At 43.3% G+C, this 16,241-nt stretch overlaps 1 protein-coding gene across 6 annotated transcripts in view; it reads right to left on the bottom strand.

Moving 5' to 3' along the window:
- Positions 1-16,241, bottom strand: part of dph6 (diphthamine biosynthesis 6) — a 95,603-nt gene that overhangs the window by 8,692 nt on the left and 70,670 nt on the right. For 5 of the 6 annotated variants that reach the window (XM_037241022.1, XM_037241021.1, XM_037241019.1 and 2 more), the window contains 7 exons: positions 13,924-13,985; positions 13,620-13,714; positions 13,437-13,530; positions 11,863-12,022; positions 11,418-11,555; positions 9,681-9,810; positions 9,443-9,617 (listed from right to left, as the gene is read on the bottom strand). In XM_037241022.1, coding sequence (XP_037096917.1) covers positions 9,443-9,617; positions 9,681-9,810; positions 11,418-11,555; positions 11,863-12,022; positions 13,437-13,530; positions 13,620-13,714; positions 13,924-13,985 — 854 coding nt within the window. The remainder of the gene's footprint in view (positions 1-9,442; positions 9,618-9,680; positions 9,811-11,417; positions 11,556-11,862; positions 12,023-13,436; positions 13,531-13,619; positions 13,715-13,923; positions 13,986-16,241) is intronic. The other variant, XM_037241020.1, reaches the window with a different exon arrangement.

Here is a 16,241-nt window from a genome sequence, read left to right as displayed (position 1 = left end):
ATTACATTAGACTATTATGTTAGCTTATTAGCATTAGCATACAACTGGCTATTAGCAGTTATGTGCGTGCTATATTTGAGACTGTCTGATTACATGATCATTTGGTTCCATTTGACACTTGTGAGAAATTTTTGCTGCTTTCTTATCGGTGACTTGTTAAAAAGTCACCAAAGACCCTCGTGCGTGGACAGCAACTTTAAATAAATGCGCCCACGGAGCCACTGTGGAGCACTAATGGGGTCTTCTTTCAGGCTGAGATGTTTCTAATTGGGTTTATTTATTTATTTATTTTTGGGTCAGACACTTTTCCACAGATGACCAGATAACGCCAGACTATATTTGGTCTCGGAAGCCCTCTCGGGGCCAGGCAGCATTTTTTCCGAGGAACATCTCCCGGTGTCATTAGCAGAGTTTGGAACTGAGATAAAATTACCCGCTATTGATGAACAGTCAGGTTCTCTGGCTGGTTCCAAGGACAGGCGGAAAGAAAAGCATCTCCGACGCACCTTTGAGCAGCGCTAATGGTCACGTTTGTCCCCGCGGAGGTCTCATGCATAATTTAAGGAGGGAAACCGAGCAAGCAAAATGTGTAAAATCGGTTTAATTAAAAGGGTATAATGTTGCTTAATGCAAGGACACATAAATTACAGGGGTAGTGTGATCATTCTGTATAAAAGCTGCAAGTGGATTAAATAAAAGCAAATGGATGCCGCGCGAAAGCTAAATACAGAAGTCTTTGTTTGAATTTTTAACCGCACGGGGGACCGTTTGTCATTTTTCGCCAAAGTGTCATTTGTATCCCGAATGCGGATTAAGTTGAGGCTGAACAAAACGTTGAAACATGGCGCCAACGCACAGATGTTGCATGTGCCATCTTGAATGTTTTCTTTTATTCTGAACGGTGGAGTCTGTGTGAAAAATTTCGATTCCTCCGAGGAACATTTTTAATTCATATGACAAAACTCCAAAGTATTTATTCATGTGGAATCTTTTGCACTATTGAATGAATATTTCAGGTTTGGCAAATACTTGACAAAAAATAATTTGGAACAGTGTAGAAACCCCTCGACCCAAATAATATTTTGATAAAAATTGAATGATTCATTTGTCAAATTTAAGCCCCGACCGACGTCCTGGGTCTTTTTGGGCTGGAGCTCTTGAAACTTTTTGTGTGGGGCTAATCTAGAATGAAAACCTCACCAAATATCTACTAAATCAAACTTCTTTCAGGAGCTAAACTTTCAAATCATGTCGCTACTGACCAAAAGACGCATGTCTGTAACCCAACAAATATTTTCACCAGCATTTAAAGATAGGCAAGTTTTTTTTAAGGGATAACAAAGGATACACATTTATCAGGAAACAAGGCAAAAATATGCAAAATTCTCATAAAAGAGACTGATTTCAACATTTGGACCGTATCAGGGACAAAAGCGCCCCTACCCCCAAACGTGCCCTTACGTCTGCCCTTGACGTGACCACGCCACACACCCACACACAGTGAGAGTTACACACTGTCATGTCAGCTCTGGTCAACTTTATGCTGGTTGGAGAGGGCTGCCGCTCAGTCTCCAACCAAGGTCGGGTGGGGGCTGGGGTGGCGAGGGGGGGTGCCTGACAGCGAGACGCTCAGGGGAGGCGCATCGCCAACGCCGACGGGCAAGAATAAACAAACACGTCCTCTTGCCATCACTCAAATGCGTGCTTGTTTTTTTTCTTTCCTGCTGGGATTTTCAAACATTGAGCTCTGTATTGCGTACAAATGTAGCATTGCGCTTCTATTTGTGGGACATCGATATTAGGAGATAATTTTGACTTTTCGATATAAATAATCATCGATACACCGAACGAAATAACGACAAGTCAAACTCATGAGTCTAAAATGTTACATAAATAAATATTCCTTGTGATTCCCACACGTAGTTGCTATGGGGAATAAATAAAGCTAAAAACACGACCGGGGCCGGGCGAGCTTTTTCATGGTGTTAGGCAAATGGCCCCGGCTGCCTTCAACTGTCGCCACCTCCGATCTTTTGACAAATTGCTTGTGAGGCTTTTTACGACTGATGCACATATCGCAAAAATCATTTCTGCCAAGCCTCCCTCCCTCGCTCCGTGTGCGTGCGTGCGTGACCTGCCCGTGGGGACATGACAAGCACCGCCACGCATCGCTCTATCAAGCCCGATCTTTCCAGGACAATGCAAATGATGACAAATTCCATCATCCTACATTATGCGCTTTGCCGCTAATCTCCCTAATTCGAGAGAATCGCGGAGGGTCTCGCCATTTGGGCTTGAGGGGCATGTTTGTCTGATTGAATGATGATGAAACGGCAGCCCTCACCCCCCCCCCCCCTTTGCTGTCTCCCATCTATGACCATCCCTTCTTCTCTCGTCTTATCATGTCGTTCTATTTTGTTGCTGTTACAGTAATTTTTTTAAAGCACAGAATGCAAAATGTCCACTCTTAGCATCCCCGTACAAAGACCACATGTTACAATTGAGCATTGTTAAATTTGAGATAAAACAACGAGTGATATCATTGCTAAGAACACACAAAATGGGTGCAGTGCTGCCTCGTCTCGACAGATGGCAGTATGGCTGCATGAAGAGAAAAGCTCCAAAACGGTCCAAAAAGCAACTGTCAAACATTTTTGGTTGCCCAAAGTCAAAATGTTCATTTTAATAAAGTACAAATTCTAGTGGTAATATTGAGAGAGCTGTAAATCGTTGTCTGTGGGCTGTACTGCGGAAAACCAATACAAAGGTATTGCCTGCATTCATTTTTCATCAAATAACTACACAGAAATTTCTTACTGTAATATCAATAACTAACTATAACTATAAAAAAATACTACGTAAGAATATTGTTGTTATTATGTTTGTTAAGATTTATAAATAGGCAAAATGTAAAAATTATAACATGCCCTAAAAATGATTACACAATACTATAAACTGTAAAAATAAAGAAAATGTTGAGTTCCTTCAAGAGATTAACAAACATAAAAAGCAAAAACAAAAACACACTATAAAATGTTCTAATAAAGTCAATGGATATATATTTTAAAGTTTGGCAAGAATTGTAATGTCCAAAATTATTCCTACCACCATGTTATGACTTTAAATATATGAATGGCCAAATGAATAAATATAGACAAAACATGCTAAAAAGATATTTTGTATATATTAAAATAAAGCAAAAAAAAAAACAAATGTCTAAAATTATTCCTACCACCATGTTATGACTTTAAATATATGAATGGCCAAAAAACTTACTAAAAATGACTATTATTAAATAAATATTCTGTATATACGAAATACAGCAACAAGCACACACAAGAAACATACTCGAAAATATATGAAAAGAGGCAACGTATCCCTCCAAAACTTTGACATTCCAAAAGGAATCTTCCCATTTAACTTCACAACCTACAACCACACCCATAATGATAAATCCATAACATCAATAAGAGATGCGAAATAAAAAGCCCCCTTCCCCAAAAAACCCCCCTAAACCCTCAAATAAAATGCAAAACAACCGCTAATCTTGTCTGAGTCGTCTGTGGGGCTGCAAAAAAAAAAAAATGGAAATGCTGGCATATTGTTGCATGTGGATGTAATAATCATTTCTAACCAGAGGCATCCACTGTCACTTTTAATGTGCGCAACTTAAGGAATCGCAGAACTGGGGCATAATAATCACATACATCATCTGCTGCTGCCGGAGCAAATTCCTAAAATACAAAAAAAAAAAAAAAAAGGCTGAGGAGCATCAGTGTTACATTTGCTAGTCATTCTTTGCTCCTCTTTTATTAATCTTGTGCTCTCCAAACAAACTACAAATGAAACCCACAGATCATGAATAACGGAATACTCAGTTTAATCTTTTTCTTTGGGGGGAAAGGGGATTTTTTTTTTCTTCCCAATGTTATATTACCTTATATGTATGTTCAGCCCTTTTTAACAGTTAAAATTTCGATATTTCGTATTTTTACTAATATTATTGTGTTATTTTATATTTCTAAAAATGATATTTTCCACATTGCCAACTTCTGTGTGTGAATGTGATTTATTAAGATTCAAATAAATACAGGATTGTATTTCTTCCTATAAAATAAAGTGCATTTTCCCACCCAACTATTAAATACGGAGCTTCTGTATCGCTCGTTGTGTATTAGGCATGTATATATTTAACAAGGAGCATCCTCAACATCCTTCTTGCTTGCGTGTGCGAGCGTGTGCGTGTGTTTGGGCCCTGTCAGCTCTCGTCATTGCAGGAGGAAGAAACGCAAGCAGGCAGCTCTGAATATAGCAGCGAGTTACCATAGTAATGGGACGGTCATACATCGCACTCATTTCACAACAGCAATTTTTTTTTTTTTTTTATCTGTGCATTGCCTCTTCACTTATTGCAATGTACAACTAAAAAAGAACCATGTCAAGCCGCCCATAACTGGGGGGGAGCCAATACCGATCATCAAGACATGGGAGGATCTGAGAATAATTGACGTGTTTTGACTGAGTGTTTGCAGTTTGTTGATAGCGGGAGTGTCACGGTGGATAGCGGCGGCGGCGTAAACACATACTGGCGTGTCTGCAAAACCTCTTTCCACTCTACCGCACATACGCACGCACATGTCAACAAACAGGACGCATGTGCGTCTTAAAGAAAAAAAAAGGACAATACAATTGCTTTACACTAATATTGACCATCACTAGCCACAATATTAGATACACCTAATAACACGCTATACATTTATGCAGTAAAAAAATATCATTAAATATTATTAAAATATCATTAAATATTATTAAAATATTATATATATATATATATAAATATATAAAAACACTACAGCCTGTTGATTGGTCAAGCAAAAATCACAATGGCAGTGATGACAACGTCACATTTAAGTATTAGATTACCGTTGATGCGGCACTTGCATCGGATCTCATCAATTGTGCATACGGAACTCATGTTGTGGCCATTTACAAGCCAAGCGTGTCCCACAAGCAAGTGTACGGCACAAAATCCTATTAATAATTAAATATCGGAGGATATGCGCGTCTGCCGTGCTCCTTGATTTTCGAGGCAGTCGAGCACCAATAACAATACACGGCGAGCCCCTCAGAGGCAATCATGCTCAGGCCCATTAATGAGTGCCAGTGTGGCAGTGGACAGAAACCCAGCGCATTGACGGAGCAACTGTGACACGTCCACTCTCTCCCCGTGTCCTCACTACATGCTAATACCAGCTCGTGTCCACCACGTGGTGCTAGCTGCAGAAGAGGGGTGGGAAGGGGCGGGGCTGTGGGGGCTACAGTCACCCATTCAAATACACCGCCCCCCCCCCCCGCCCCCCCCCAAACGCAGTCCATCGGTTCCAGAGTTAACTGGCTCTCCAAAACCGCATCAACTCTGATATATGGTAGCGTACATGCTGGGAAGCCTCAAACGAGCGGGAAGGGGAGTCCGGTCCCGGGACTAAATTACACAAGCATGTTTGCGGTATACGTGCTAAATGAAAGCAGACCTCCGCCAAGGCTTAAGTCCGTCCGTCTCTGTCATGGGTGAAAGTCAATGAGTTGATGATGCCATTTCGGGATTGTCGTACTATGATCTGACTTTTTAATTTTATATTGAAGTGGCTGGTAAATGTAAACTATAGTTGAGATCCAATCTTACGGTTTCTGATTTGAAATCCTTAAAAGTATTTGAAAGTACCGTCTGGTTATTTATATATCTGAAGTCATCCATGATGCTAATTAGAGGATAAGTTAGTTCAACATGTCCCTAGTAAAATTTTCAGGAGGTGCCGCCATTTTGTCTAGGCCTCTTTCATCATTTATTTTTTTTAAATGAAGTAGTTCAAAAGCAATGTCTGATTTTCAGTGATTCTTTTTTCTTAAAGTTACATTTGTCAGATTCAGGTTACTTCTGTAACCCCTCGTGGGTTTTTTCTTTCATTAAATGACGGGCACCAACAATTTTGTGTGGAGTAAACATCTGTCACATGACACGGCGGTTTGCGGAGGTCTCACTGGTTTTGATGAGTGGCTTTGGTGCGTGTCCACTTCAAGGGAAGACGCTTGACCTCGGTGTTTGTGTATCGGATGGCGTCCGAGACAGTCAAGAGACAGCCAATCGGTCATCATCCTGACCGGCACTCAAGAAGTATTCAGACAAAAGATCCGTGTCACCGCTCATCATTCAGGTATTCCGAAAAGGAAGCAAAAGCGTTAACATGAGTGACGACAAGTTGCCGAGCATTCCGGAGCTCGTTTTTCATCGACCTAATAACTCTGTGGGCTACACCGGTTCTCACACGCCACAAAAATAATTCCATAAAGTGCCACAAGCGCGAGAGGTGAGATAGAAGACAGGTTTTAATAGATGGCGGCAAAAAAAAAGCAGGAAGAAAAGGTGCTAACAGGCGCCAGCCACCTCTTCAGCGAGAGCCGTCAGATTCCAACTGGATTAATTTGGGTGGAATTCAAAATGAAGTTAAACGTCCAAATTCATCTGTTCGCACAATATTAAAGCCACTTGACATTTTTATTGACTCGCTATGATGTCATCCGCATCGTCAATCGGTCCCGAAAAAGTTCCCATTATTGTTTTTCAATGTTTCTCCGCACGGTGGGAAATTTTTCAAATGCTAATGTGTGCCTGGCTACACTTCCGCTGCCCTTTGATGCTAATTGGCGGCGTCACATCCACTTTGCCGCCCATGCCTGGCGGTCCACTTTGACAATTTCAAAATCCAATAGGAATTCTATTGTGGCTTGGCGCACGACTGTTCTCCCACAAGGTTGTCGACTGTCAATCACCGTTTGGTCGAACTTTAAAAAAATATATAGCTTAGCGACCAGTTGAAATGAAGCAGAGCTCCCCAAATCACGATTTGAAAATTGCATTGGGGCAACATTGATTCAAATTTGCCTAATTGCTCAACCCGATTTAAGAAGTAGACGAATCTTTCTATAACACTAATTGGGTGGAATTGTTTAAAAGCTTCGGCTGTGAAAGCTTCATTGGTATGCTTTTGGTTTTAAGTGCTTTGACGTCACCATCTTTGGTTTGTCGCTTAATTGATGGATGCACTAAAGCGGTAAATCATCTTAATTGGATTATGCAAATGATGTCAGATTGCTGGACACCTTTGCAATTGGATCTGTGATAAGACAGCCAAAACAATTAATGTCAAGATAGGGTTGATGCAAACATGCAGAGAAATGACGAATGTGAATCAGGTAAGCCGAGCACATTTTTTTTGCCCACAGCTCCGATTTGACAACGTAAAGGTTAACTAATTCTTTAAATCAAAATCCAAGAAAAATATGTCAGGACTCAACATTCTGCATGAGGAGGCGGACGGCTGGATGACAACTTTGAAGGTCTCCCGTCCGTCATGTGCCAAGCTAGTCAACATGTGAGCCACAAAGGCGAATGAGAATTATTCCAGTGAGACTGCATAGCCTTTACAATGAATATGTATTTATTTTATTATGGTTGATTATATGTAAATCACTGGAAATATTAAAACTGAATGATGACATTTTAGGGACAGAGACTCTCTGCGCTTTGCTTTTAAGTACATTGTTTAGCTTGGAGCATTTTATTTTTTAAAGATTCAAATGACTATGAGGACAGCTGCATACTTTATCAGTTTCGCACTGATCCAAATTCAAATTGTTCGCATTAATTTATGCTTTTGTAGCAGTTTTCATTTGAATTATTTCAACCAAGACAAGTTTATGACAAATGTCCATGAGGCTTTTTGGAAATAGAAGCCAACAGCAACGAGTGCCGGGAAAGCGCAATGAGAGCGACAGGGCTTGGAATGCAATAAAGAAGCCCAAACCGCACGGAAGAAACACGGCCGTGGATGTTCTTTGGTATCTCGTTTCAACCGCGGGATTTACAAGAGCACGCTTTTAAAACGATACCGACGTATTGGAGCTTCTCTTATCGAAAGAATGTTACGGGGCAATCACGTGATGTCTGTGTGTGGATCCCCGGCACACCTGTTGAGATCTTTACGAGCAATAATAAGAGGCCCGGCTGCGAGATGCGAGCTAATGTGATGAGTGAGAAACGTCTTTATGGGGTTTTAAACCTTGGAGCCTCAAAGTACTAACATTGCTTAGCTTGAAGTAAAACAAAACAGCTACCAACAGCATCCATTTTATGGATTATAAAATGTAACGGAAGATCGAAAGGTGCACCTGTTGATTTGTTTGGGTGGATTGCAACGACGGTTCGTTCTGCCGTTTGCCACGTCGGCACCGCATCCGCCGCCAAAGTGGAGCGTCACCAAGACGGAGGCGCTGATGACAGGTTCGCAGCGAGGGGCTAATTGTATCAATATGGAACAGAATAATCCCTAGTTGCGCCGAAGAGACCCTTCAGACATGTTTTTGATCAAACTGAGTCATTGCGGTGAGAAGGAGCTGTCGAACAAGCAGACTCCTCGCATTGTTTTCTTAGAGGAGAATTTAAACTAGCTTCTTTGGTTATCTTTTGACTGAGCCAGCTGGTAACTTTTAAGGCCTGTGATTTGGACGCTCCATCTGTTTGCACTTTTCGACACGAGGGACATTTTTGACATGAGTGAGGATTTCAACGGCTAGGTTAGCTTGCGTGAATGCGTTTTAAAACACCATGACCGTATTTGGGAAAACACAGCAGCTATTGCAGCATAGTCCAACATGAAATAAGTGTCGTTTAAACGGGCCCCTGAGTAAATCTAACATTTCGACAACTCTCGAATCGGCGAGCTGCGTTGAGTCACGGCCGTGCGCGCTGTCAAGGCATCGAAGCGGATAGCTAATCCACACGTGTTCCGACTCATACGCAGATTTGGCAGCGGCATCAAGGACGGTGTGCAGGAGATGGACACTATCCTTGTTGACAGTACCTTGACAAGCGTAATCCCGGATAACACGCAGCGGGTAGACAAACAGATAAACAAAAAAATTGCAGGGACGAGCGCTCAACCGCAGCACCGCACTTCCCCCGGCTCCGACGTTCTTTCTGTGCCCCTGAGTGACAAAAATGGAGACGCGCTTCCGACAGCGAGGGACAAAATACGGCATGGTACAAAACCACAATCATACGCTGCAGCGTGCATAAACAGCAACGGAGGCAAATACATAAAAAGCATCGTGTAACTACGCATCATGGGAACGGCCGCTAAGCTCCTTGAAATCCCCGCATTTGTAGACCGAGTTGACGTTATGCTTTTTGCAAACCAAAACACAAACGCAACAATTAGAACTCCTGTCTGTGATGTGTCACTTAAAAACAAGGTTGTGGGGGGGGGGGGAGAAACGTTATCAATGTGTGCAGACTATTCCATGAACTATTATTCTGTGTCACTACTGACTTTAAAACAAAAATAAAAAAGGATTCCACAAAGTGTGTGTGTTGTAGCGTTCTTACCCTAAGGGCTTGACTGTATGGGCCGATGTTGGCCGGGGCCCAGTGAGATAAACTCTGCACGTGGAGCGCTTCCCTCCGATGAAAGCAACCCTCCGCGGCCGGCTCGCTCCACTCATGGAGGAGACAGTCCATCCGAAGAAGATGGCCAGCGGGCAGCGAGGCCTGGACGCACACCCTGGATGTCGAAAAGGAGTGTTTTAGCATGACTGCTCGGAATGGGATGTGGTTGAGTTTGTACCTGGCAGGAGGGTTGGTGGAAAAGTGGTTCTTATACACGGAGTTGAGGGGACCAAAGTCGTCCATGTTGTTCACGTAAAGGTGGACGAGGACAATGTCCTTCATGTTCCAGCCTCTGGCATCCAGCTGACCTGGACACACAAAGAGTGTGAATGGTTATTATGAATGTTTTTTGGGTACTGTATGCAAATCATTGAGTTTGATATATAATAGTCATGTATATATTTAGTATTTTTTCACTTTGACATTTTTTTAAAAATGATTTCTTATTAAAAATGAAGAAAAATAGGTTAGTAAACGTAATATTAGACATATTTTTGGTTATTGTCACTGTCCAAATAAAATATTTTTTATTCATGTTTCTAAGTGCCAAAAAAAATTTTTTGTTTCTGCAACTGTGAGGTTCTTGTTCTTATTCACAAAAAAGGCTAAGCTTATTTTATTATTTCTTTTATTTGGTTTTTATTTATTTATATTCACTATCTAATAAAAAAAGTCCAAACACTGAATTAATTTCCAGATTTTGTGAGTTACTCCTGTTCCTTCAGAAAAAAGCCACAAAAAAAGTATTTTGGGTGATAGTTGCTAAAGTAATGTTTCAAAGAAAAATGTGGACATGCTTTTCACCAGGCAGCAACAAAACACAACTTCTCCTTAATGGTCAGTTCAAACAATTTGGTTTTGAAGATTACCTCCAACAATGGGCTAAGCCTGCTTCAACTTGAGCCTTTTTTTTTTTTTTTTTTTTGGAGGTTGTGCAGCTCCTCCAGGCAGCGCTTAGCAATAAAGCCAACCTGTGCATCTGCAAAGCATCGGCTTTGTGCTGAAGATCGTTTCGTTGATGTATTTTTAATACGACTGAAGCCACAGTGAAGCGCTAATGGTGTTTGTCCCTCCCTGAAAGCGTACGCGGCGTGCGTGCATGTCGAGTACAAACACAAGCTCGACACACACACACACACAAAACGCTCAAAGCCAAGTCTCCCCTTGCAATCGTTTGAAAGCGCTTCAAGTTTGTTTTGCCTTCGCCAACACCGCCGTCTCTCTCGCACTACTTCATCCTCATACAAAGAGGCCGTTCATTAAATATTAACTTGTTTAATATTGTCTCCACGCTGCGAAGGCAATTCAGCCCAGCACCGTGATAAACATTAAATATGCTTTTCATCTTTCGCTCCTCTTTCTCCATCAAAAAAAAAAGAAACGGTTCGAGAGCGAGGGAGAGCGAGGGAACTACAGATAGACTGCAAAAAGCGCCCACTTTGAAACATCTGCGGGGCAAAAATGATAAAACGTGACTGTACTGTCTGGACGCCTGCGTTAAAAAAGCGTCTGGCGTCGTCGGGGTACATTTGAAGAGCTTGTCCTTGTTTGGTGGCGAGGTCACCGTTTGCTATTCCGCTCGAGCAGCCGACGTAGCGTCTGACGCCAGGCCTTGGTCTCCTGCTGGGTTGTCGAGCCCGGGACGAGACCTCAGAAAGGCTTTGGCGCTACGCCTCACGCATGCTAACAAAGCCAGAAGAAAACCAAAAGGATGGAGGAAGAAATCCGGTCCTACCCGAGTGCTTCATCCTTCCTCATTGAAATGAATTATGAAACTATGGACTATAATACCGCAGCGTCTGAAGCTAACAGGATCAGCTAACATTAGCATTTAAACAGAACATCATAGTTTGTTTTGCTAAGTGCCAATAGAGAGAGGTACTACATCGATCATTGTTCTGATTCCTTTCCTTACTTCTCAAGAGTACAAAAGCCGCTGCAGTCTGGCCCTGGATCCCGGGGTCTTGGCTTTGCAGGCCGTTGATGCCAGAAATCCACTGGTAACCCTGAGAAGTTCTGGAAGAACAGGACGGAGGCACATCTGCGGGGACTGCTTTAAATACGGAGGAGAGCGTTTGCAGGTTAGGAGACGAGATGGATTTTTGGAGGCCCATTCCAATACTTGGTGGAATCAAATTCTGGATAATGATATTGATTGATGACCCGCTCTTTATGCGCGTGATGCAGGAGGTAACCATGCATAGATGCAGACAAGCGACGGAGGCATCGCAATGCGTGTCACACAGATTCATGGAACGGATATCAAACCCCCGCCCCAACCCTCCACCTTTCCATACACATGTGTATTGTAAACATAAACGCAGGGCTGCACGCATGCCGGAACAATAAGCGAAGCTCACCGTAGCCTTGCTGACAACTAAGGTCAGCGACTGATGTAAATTGTCGCCGGTGAGGGTGGTCGTCTCCAGCTCCATCAGCATATTCCGCCTCCTCCGTCATCTTGTCAATGGCGCTCTGGCAAGGACAACGAGCGCGGGCCACATCTCGCGCCACCGCATCCTGCCATTAGGGGTGAGAGTGTGTAAAAGGGGGGGGGGGCGTATACACGAGGCCAAAGCAGACAAAACGCTGCATAATTACTCAACCTTTTCAATGCGTGTCAGTCTTTTGAGAGCCCGGGCAAACGTAACTTGAAGGTGGATGAATATGGAAACAAGGCCCTGACATACTTGTGTGTTGGGAGAGCAGAGATTCAATCACGCCGGCTGTCAGTCAAATGTGACGAGCACGCGGGCGGCGGCTGCGCTTGTGTTTTTCGTCTTTATCTCTCCGCGTCGCCTTTAAATCGCAAATCATTAGCATTCTCTCGAGGCGCGCGCGCGCGCGTTACCTGCCAAAGCCGGCCGCTGCATTCAAATACATATTTCATAGTTTATCCACACACTCCCGTCACCATGCCCTAAACTCATTGACCCCCCCCCCCCTTCCTTCATCTGCTGTCAACTGCATTAGGCCATAAGATAATCAAATTAATTATACTTCATCCCCTCTGCTCTCCTTGCCAGCATGAAAAATAGCTTGACTAGCATTAACGGAGGGCAAATGACGGCGGTCCGTCCCCACCCCCTGAGCCCGGTGCCGTCTCCTCTAGTGCTGGTGTCAGCGCCGATCTGTCACCCTGACGAGAAGAGCTTCAGAAGGCTGAACCGGGGCAGGTTCTCCCCTGGTCGCCCCCCCCCACGCCTCGACTATCCCTGGATCTTCCTGTTCTTCCCCCAGCATCCTTGGGGTGGGGGGTGGGCATGTGATGTGGGGGGAATATATAGCTTCAGGGTGCAAGGCTGCGGGGTCACGGGTGGAGTGCGACGGGGGTATGTTTTCTGTCCATAACAACCCCCCCAACCCACACGAAGGAGGCAACAAAAAAGCAAATCAGCTTTCATACATTATTGTAAGACGCTCGAATCATGCAACTTATTCCAGTTCGTGTTTTGCTATTCACCATCGTTTCTTTGAGCTCCTTTTAATTAAGCCCAAAAAAAACACAAAAAAAAAAAACACGCCCACTTAGCCTCCTACCTGAATGCAAATCGGCCTAATTTGAGAGGACATGTTTATTAAGCTGGGCCTAGTTTGGGGCAGCAGTGAATATTGCAGACGTCAAAGTAGGCCATGCGGGGCTGGAGGATGGAGAGGGAGAGAGAGAGAGAGTATGCGAAAGGGTGGCCCCTCTGGAAGCTGATCTGAACTCTAGCCTCCGGTTCCGTGCTCCTCCCTCTCCTCCTGAGCAAAGTTATCACACACCAAAGGCGTTTGTTCTTCTATTTGTTTTGCCCTGTGAGTGCTTTGGCAACAACCAACACCAAAAAAGGGACTCACTTCTGTTTTTTTTTTCTCTCTTTTGTTTTTTTGGCCATTAAGTTCATCGCGTTGTGGCGAATAGGATTGATTTCATCTGCTGGCTTCTACTCACTCTGTCTTTGCTTTCTGTGCGCATGGCGGTTAAGCGCAGGTAGCCGACTGGCGCGAACGCGTCGGCCGAGTGGATGGTCGTCTCGGACGAATCGCTGCGATGCGTGAGGGGAAAAGCAGTTAGGGTTTCTCTTCTTGTTGCAAGTCAGAAAATAAATCAAGATTTGAGTTTCGGAATACTCACATGACGAGCCTCTTTTTGAAGAGGGGGCAATCTAGGGTAAAGGTTTCATATTCTCCTCCTTCTCCGCAAATATGGACGCCGTACTTCTGGGAGAGCTGCGCAAACCACCAAAAATGAAGCTCTTGCTTAAAGTACACAATCATACAATGAAAAATGAATTTTAGAGCATAAAAAGCCAATGACAAGTAGCACTCCTCTGGCAAAAATGTATCATCATCCATTTTAACTGGGCTGATACTGAATGCGTTAAAAAAGTAAACAAAGACTGATTTCGAACATAATATGCCTTGCGAGAACATGATACCTGTTTCAGGTGTGGTGCCATGTCGGCCAGAGATTTTCCCAGGTGCTTGTCGGGGTCCAGGCCTAACGTGCGGAGAGAAAGAATCACAGATGAGGTGACCGACGTCAACACATCGGGTTGTTTGACTTTGCAAGGAGTGTAGACACATCTCTGCGGCTAAGGATAACAGTTTTCAAAAGCTGTGTATGCACACAAATGTATACTTATATACGCGCACGTCATCTACTCCCCCCTTGAGAACATAAACTGTGGAAAGAGATGCTGTTTATTTGTCTTGAGCCCTCCCGGTGCAGAGAAGTGACTCAAGGGCATAGGGAGGGGAAGATAGGGACTAGCCAGCATGCCTCACTCCACTGAGCTTCATACGGTCAACATCTGATGACTGTAATGGGCTCACCCTTCATTGTTCAGCTCCCAAGACAATGATTTCATACTGCACGTCACCAAAGATGTGTCTTCAGTGATTGACGTGATCTTTAACAAGTGGCCGATTCATCCCGAGAGGTATGGCGCACCCCTGATGATCGCTGAGATGGCCATAAAACCTTTTTGAGTGTGTGTGTAGGGGAAGTGGGAGGGGGGTTCTAATTAAAGGAGCAAAGTTAATCGTAATGTGAGGATATCTTCTCCCTCGTGGCCTGACAAGCTCAAAGGTTAAAGTGTCAGTCGGCGCGAGCCCACCCGTGGGGAGCCATGGGTGGGAGACGTGAAGGCGGAATTTGGGCTTCATCTTAATCCCAATTGTATTTCACGATGGTCCAACACAATGTGGGGGGGGGGGGGGGGCATGACGGTAGAATGAGCACAACCTTATTCTCATCCCGGGGGACCCGTGCTCTTAATTAGAGTGAGAATTTCTAATCTCGACATCCTCTCATCTTAACCCCGCCGCAAAGGTAATAAGGAGCGATGCATTAAAATTAAATTCCTTTTAAATATCCTCTATAATTAGTCATGTCTTTTAACAAAATCTTCATAATTGGCTCCAAATTGCAGAGGGGATGCCACCCTTTTTTTTTTGATAGTTTCATTAAATTTTATGCACTTAAATTATTGATGATCAGCAAGGAGACAATTACTTAAAAGCCTTAAGTAGCACAAACGGTGCGAAAATAGCGTCAACACGTTTCAGCAGGCAGCCCTGTATTGACACCACTTGACTTTCCTAGCAAAAAAAAAAAAGTTTTGTTGGCCTTTGCCCACCGTGAAGAGGTTTAGCTGTGTGAAGTTACATTGTTAGCTCAAACTACTTGTAAGTTCCCTTCCGTGCGCTGAATGGAAAAACCTGGAGATGGCAGATAGCGTCTTAGCCCAAGCCAGCCTAGCCGTGAGCGCGCTATCGCAGATGTCCACGGGCTTTTTCTCCCAATCTGGTGACAGCTCGGCTTTAATCCCCCCCCACGCCAAATTACATTGGTGACGTGCGGCACTTTAGCCCACTAAATGGATAGTATAAGCGTCTCGCCTCCCTTGTCAAGTGAGCACTTTTAAAACTACGCTCGAAAACAATACATCTTCGCTCGCTATCACAAAGAAGGGGCCGAAACAACGGACGATAAGAGGAAGGTTATATGGAACATTTGTCAGGCTTTTTTTTTTTTTATCAGGAATTCAGTGTCTGGATGGAATTACGGAAAGCGGAAATTGTGTTGGGATAAAACTTTGTCATCCCTAAGAGAAATCGGGGAAAAAAAAAAAGAACAAAAAGGGGAGGGGGGGTGAGGGGGCTTTGATTTTTGTATTGTCTTGGGAGAAGAATCCCAATTAAGCGAGGGACCTGTGGTGCCCTGACTCGCCACCATCGATTAGCTAATTAGATGAATATTTGATCGTGACTTTCAGAAGAACCAATTACCTTTAGGAAAACAAGAAACACTCATTTAATTTTTCTGTCATTTTGAGGTGCAAAAAAATTGGATTTGGACAATGAGGTGTAATATGAAAAGCTGAATTAGCCAAATAAAAAATAAAAAAGTCAGCCATTTTGTTTATATTTGTGAAATTTCACTTCTTTTGTTGTTAGGGTTTTTTTTTTATTCAGTGACCAGTTGAGCTTGTTAATTTTTTAACGACATTTTCTTCTAGCGCTACTTTTCTCTTGTTACATGGTATTAAGCTGCCATCAGCACAGATTTCAAACTTGGGGAGAATTCACTTAGGGGATTATCCCACATTTGGACAGCTGTCTTTTCACAACGAGGATTTGTCATCAAGCTATATCCTCCCCTTAAGAAAAAAAAAAAGATACTTTTCTTTATCCATTCCCTTTTAATTTGCACCTATCTTCCCCGAGCGGCAAACGGAGGAATATTAATCTT

Source organism: Syngnathus acus, chromosome 22 (assembly GCF_901709675.1).
Source record: "Syngnathus acus chromosome 22, fSynAcu1.2, whole genome shotgun sequence".
NCBI lineage: Eukaryota > Metazoa > Chordata > Actinopteri > Syngnathiformes > Syngnathidae > Syngnathus > Syngnathus acus.
The sequence above is the reverse complement of the archived record's forward strand: the minus strand, read 5'-3'. Positions and strand labels throughout refer to the sequence as shown.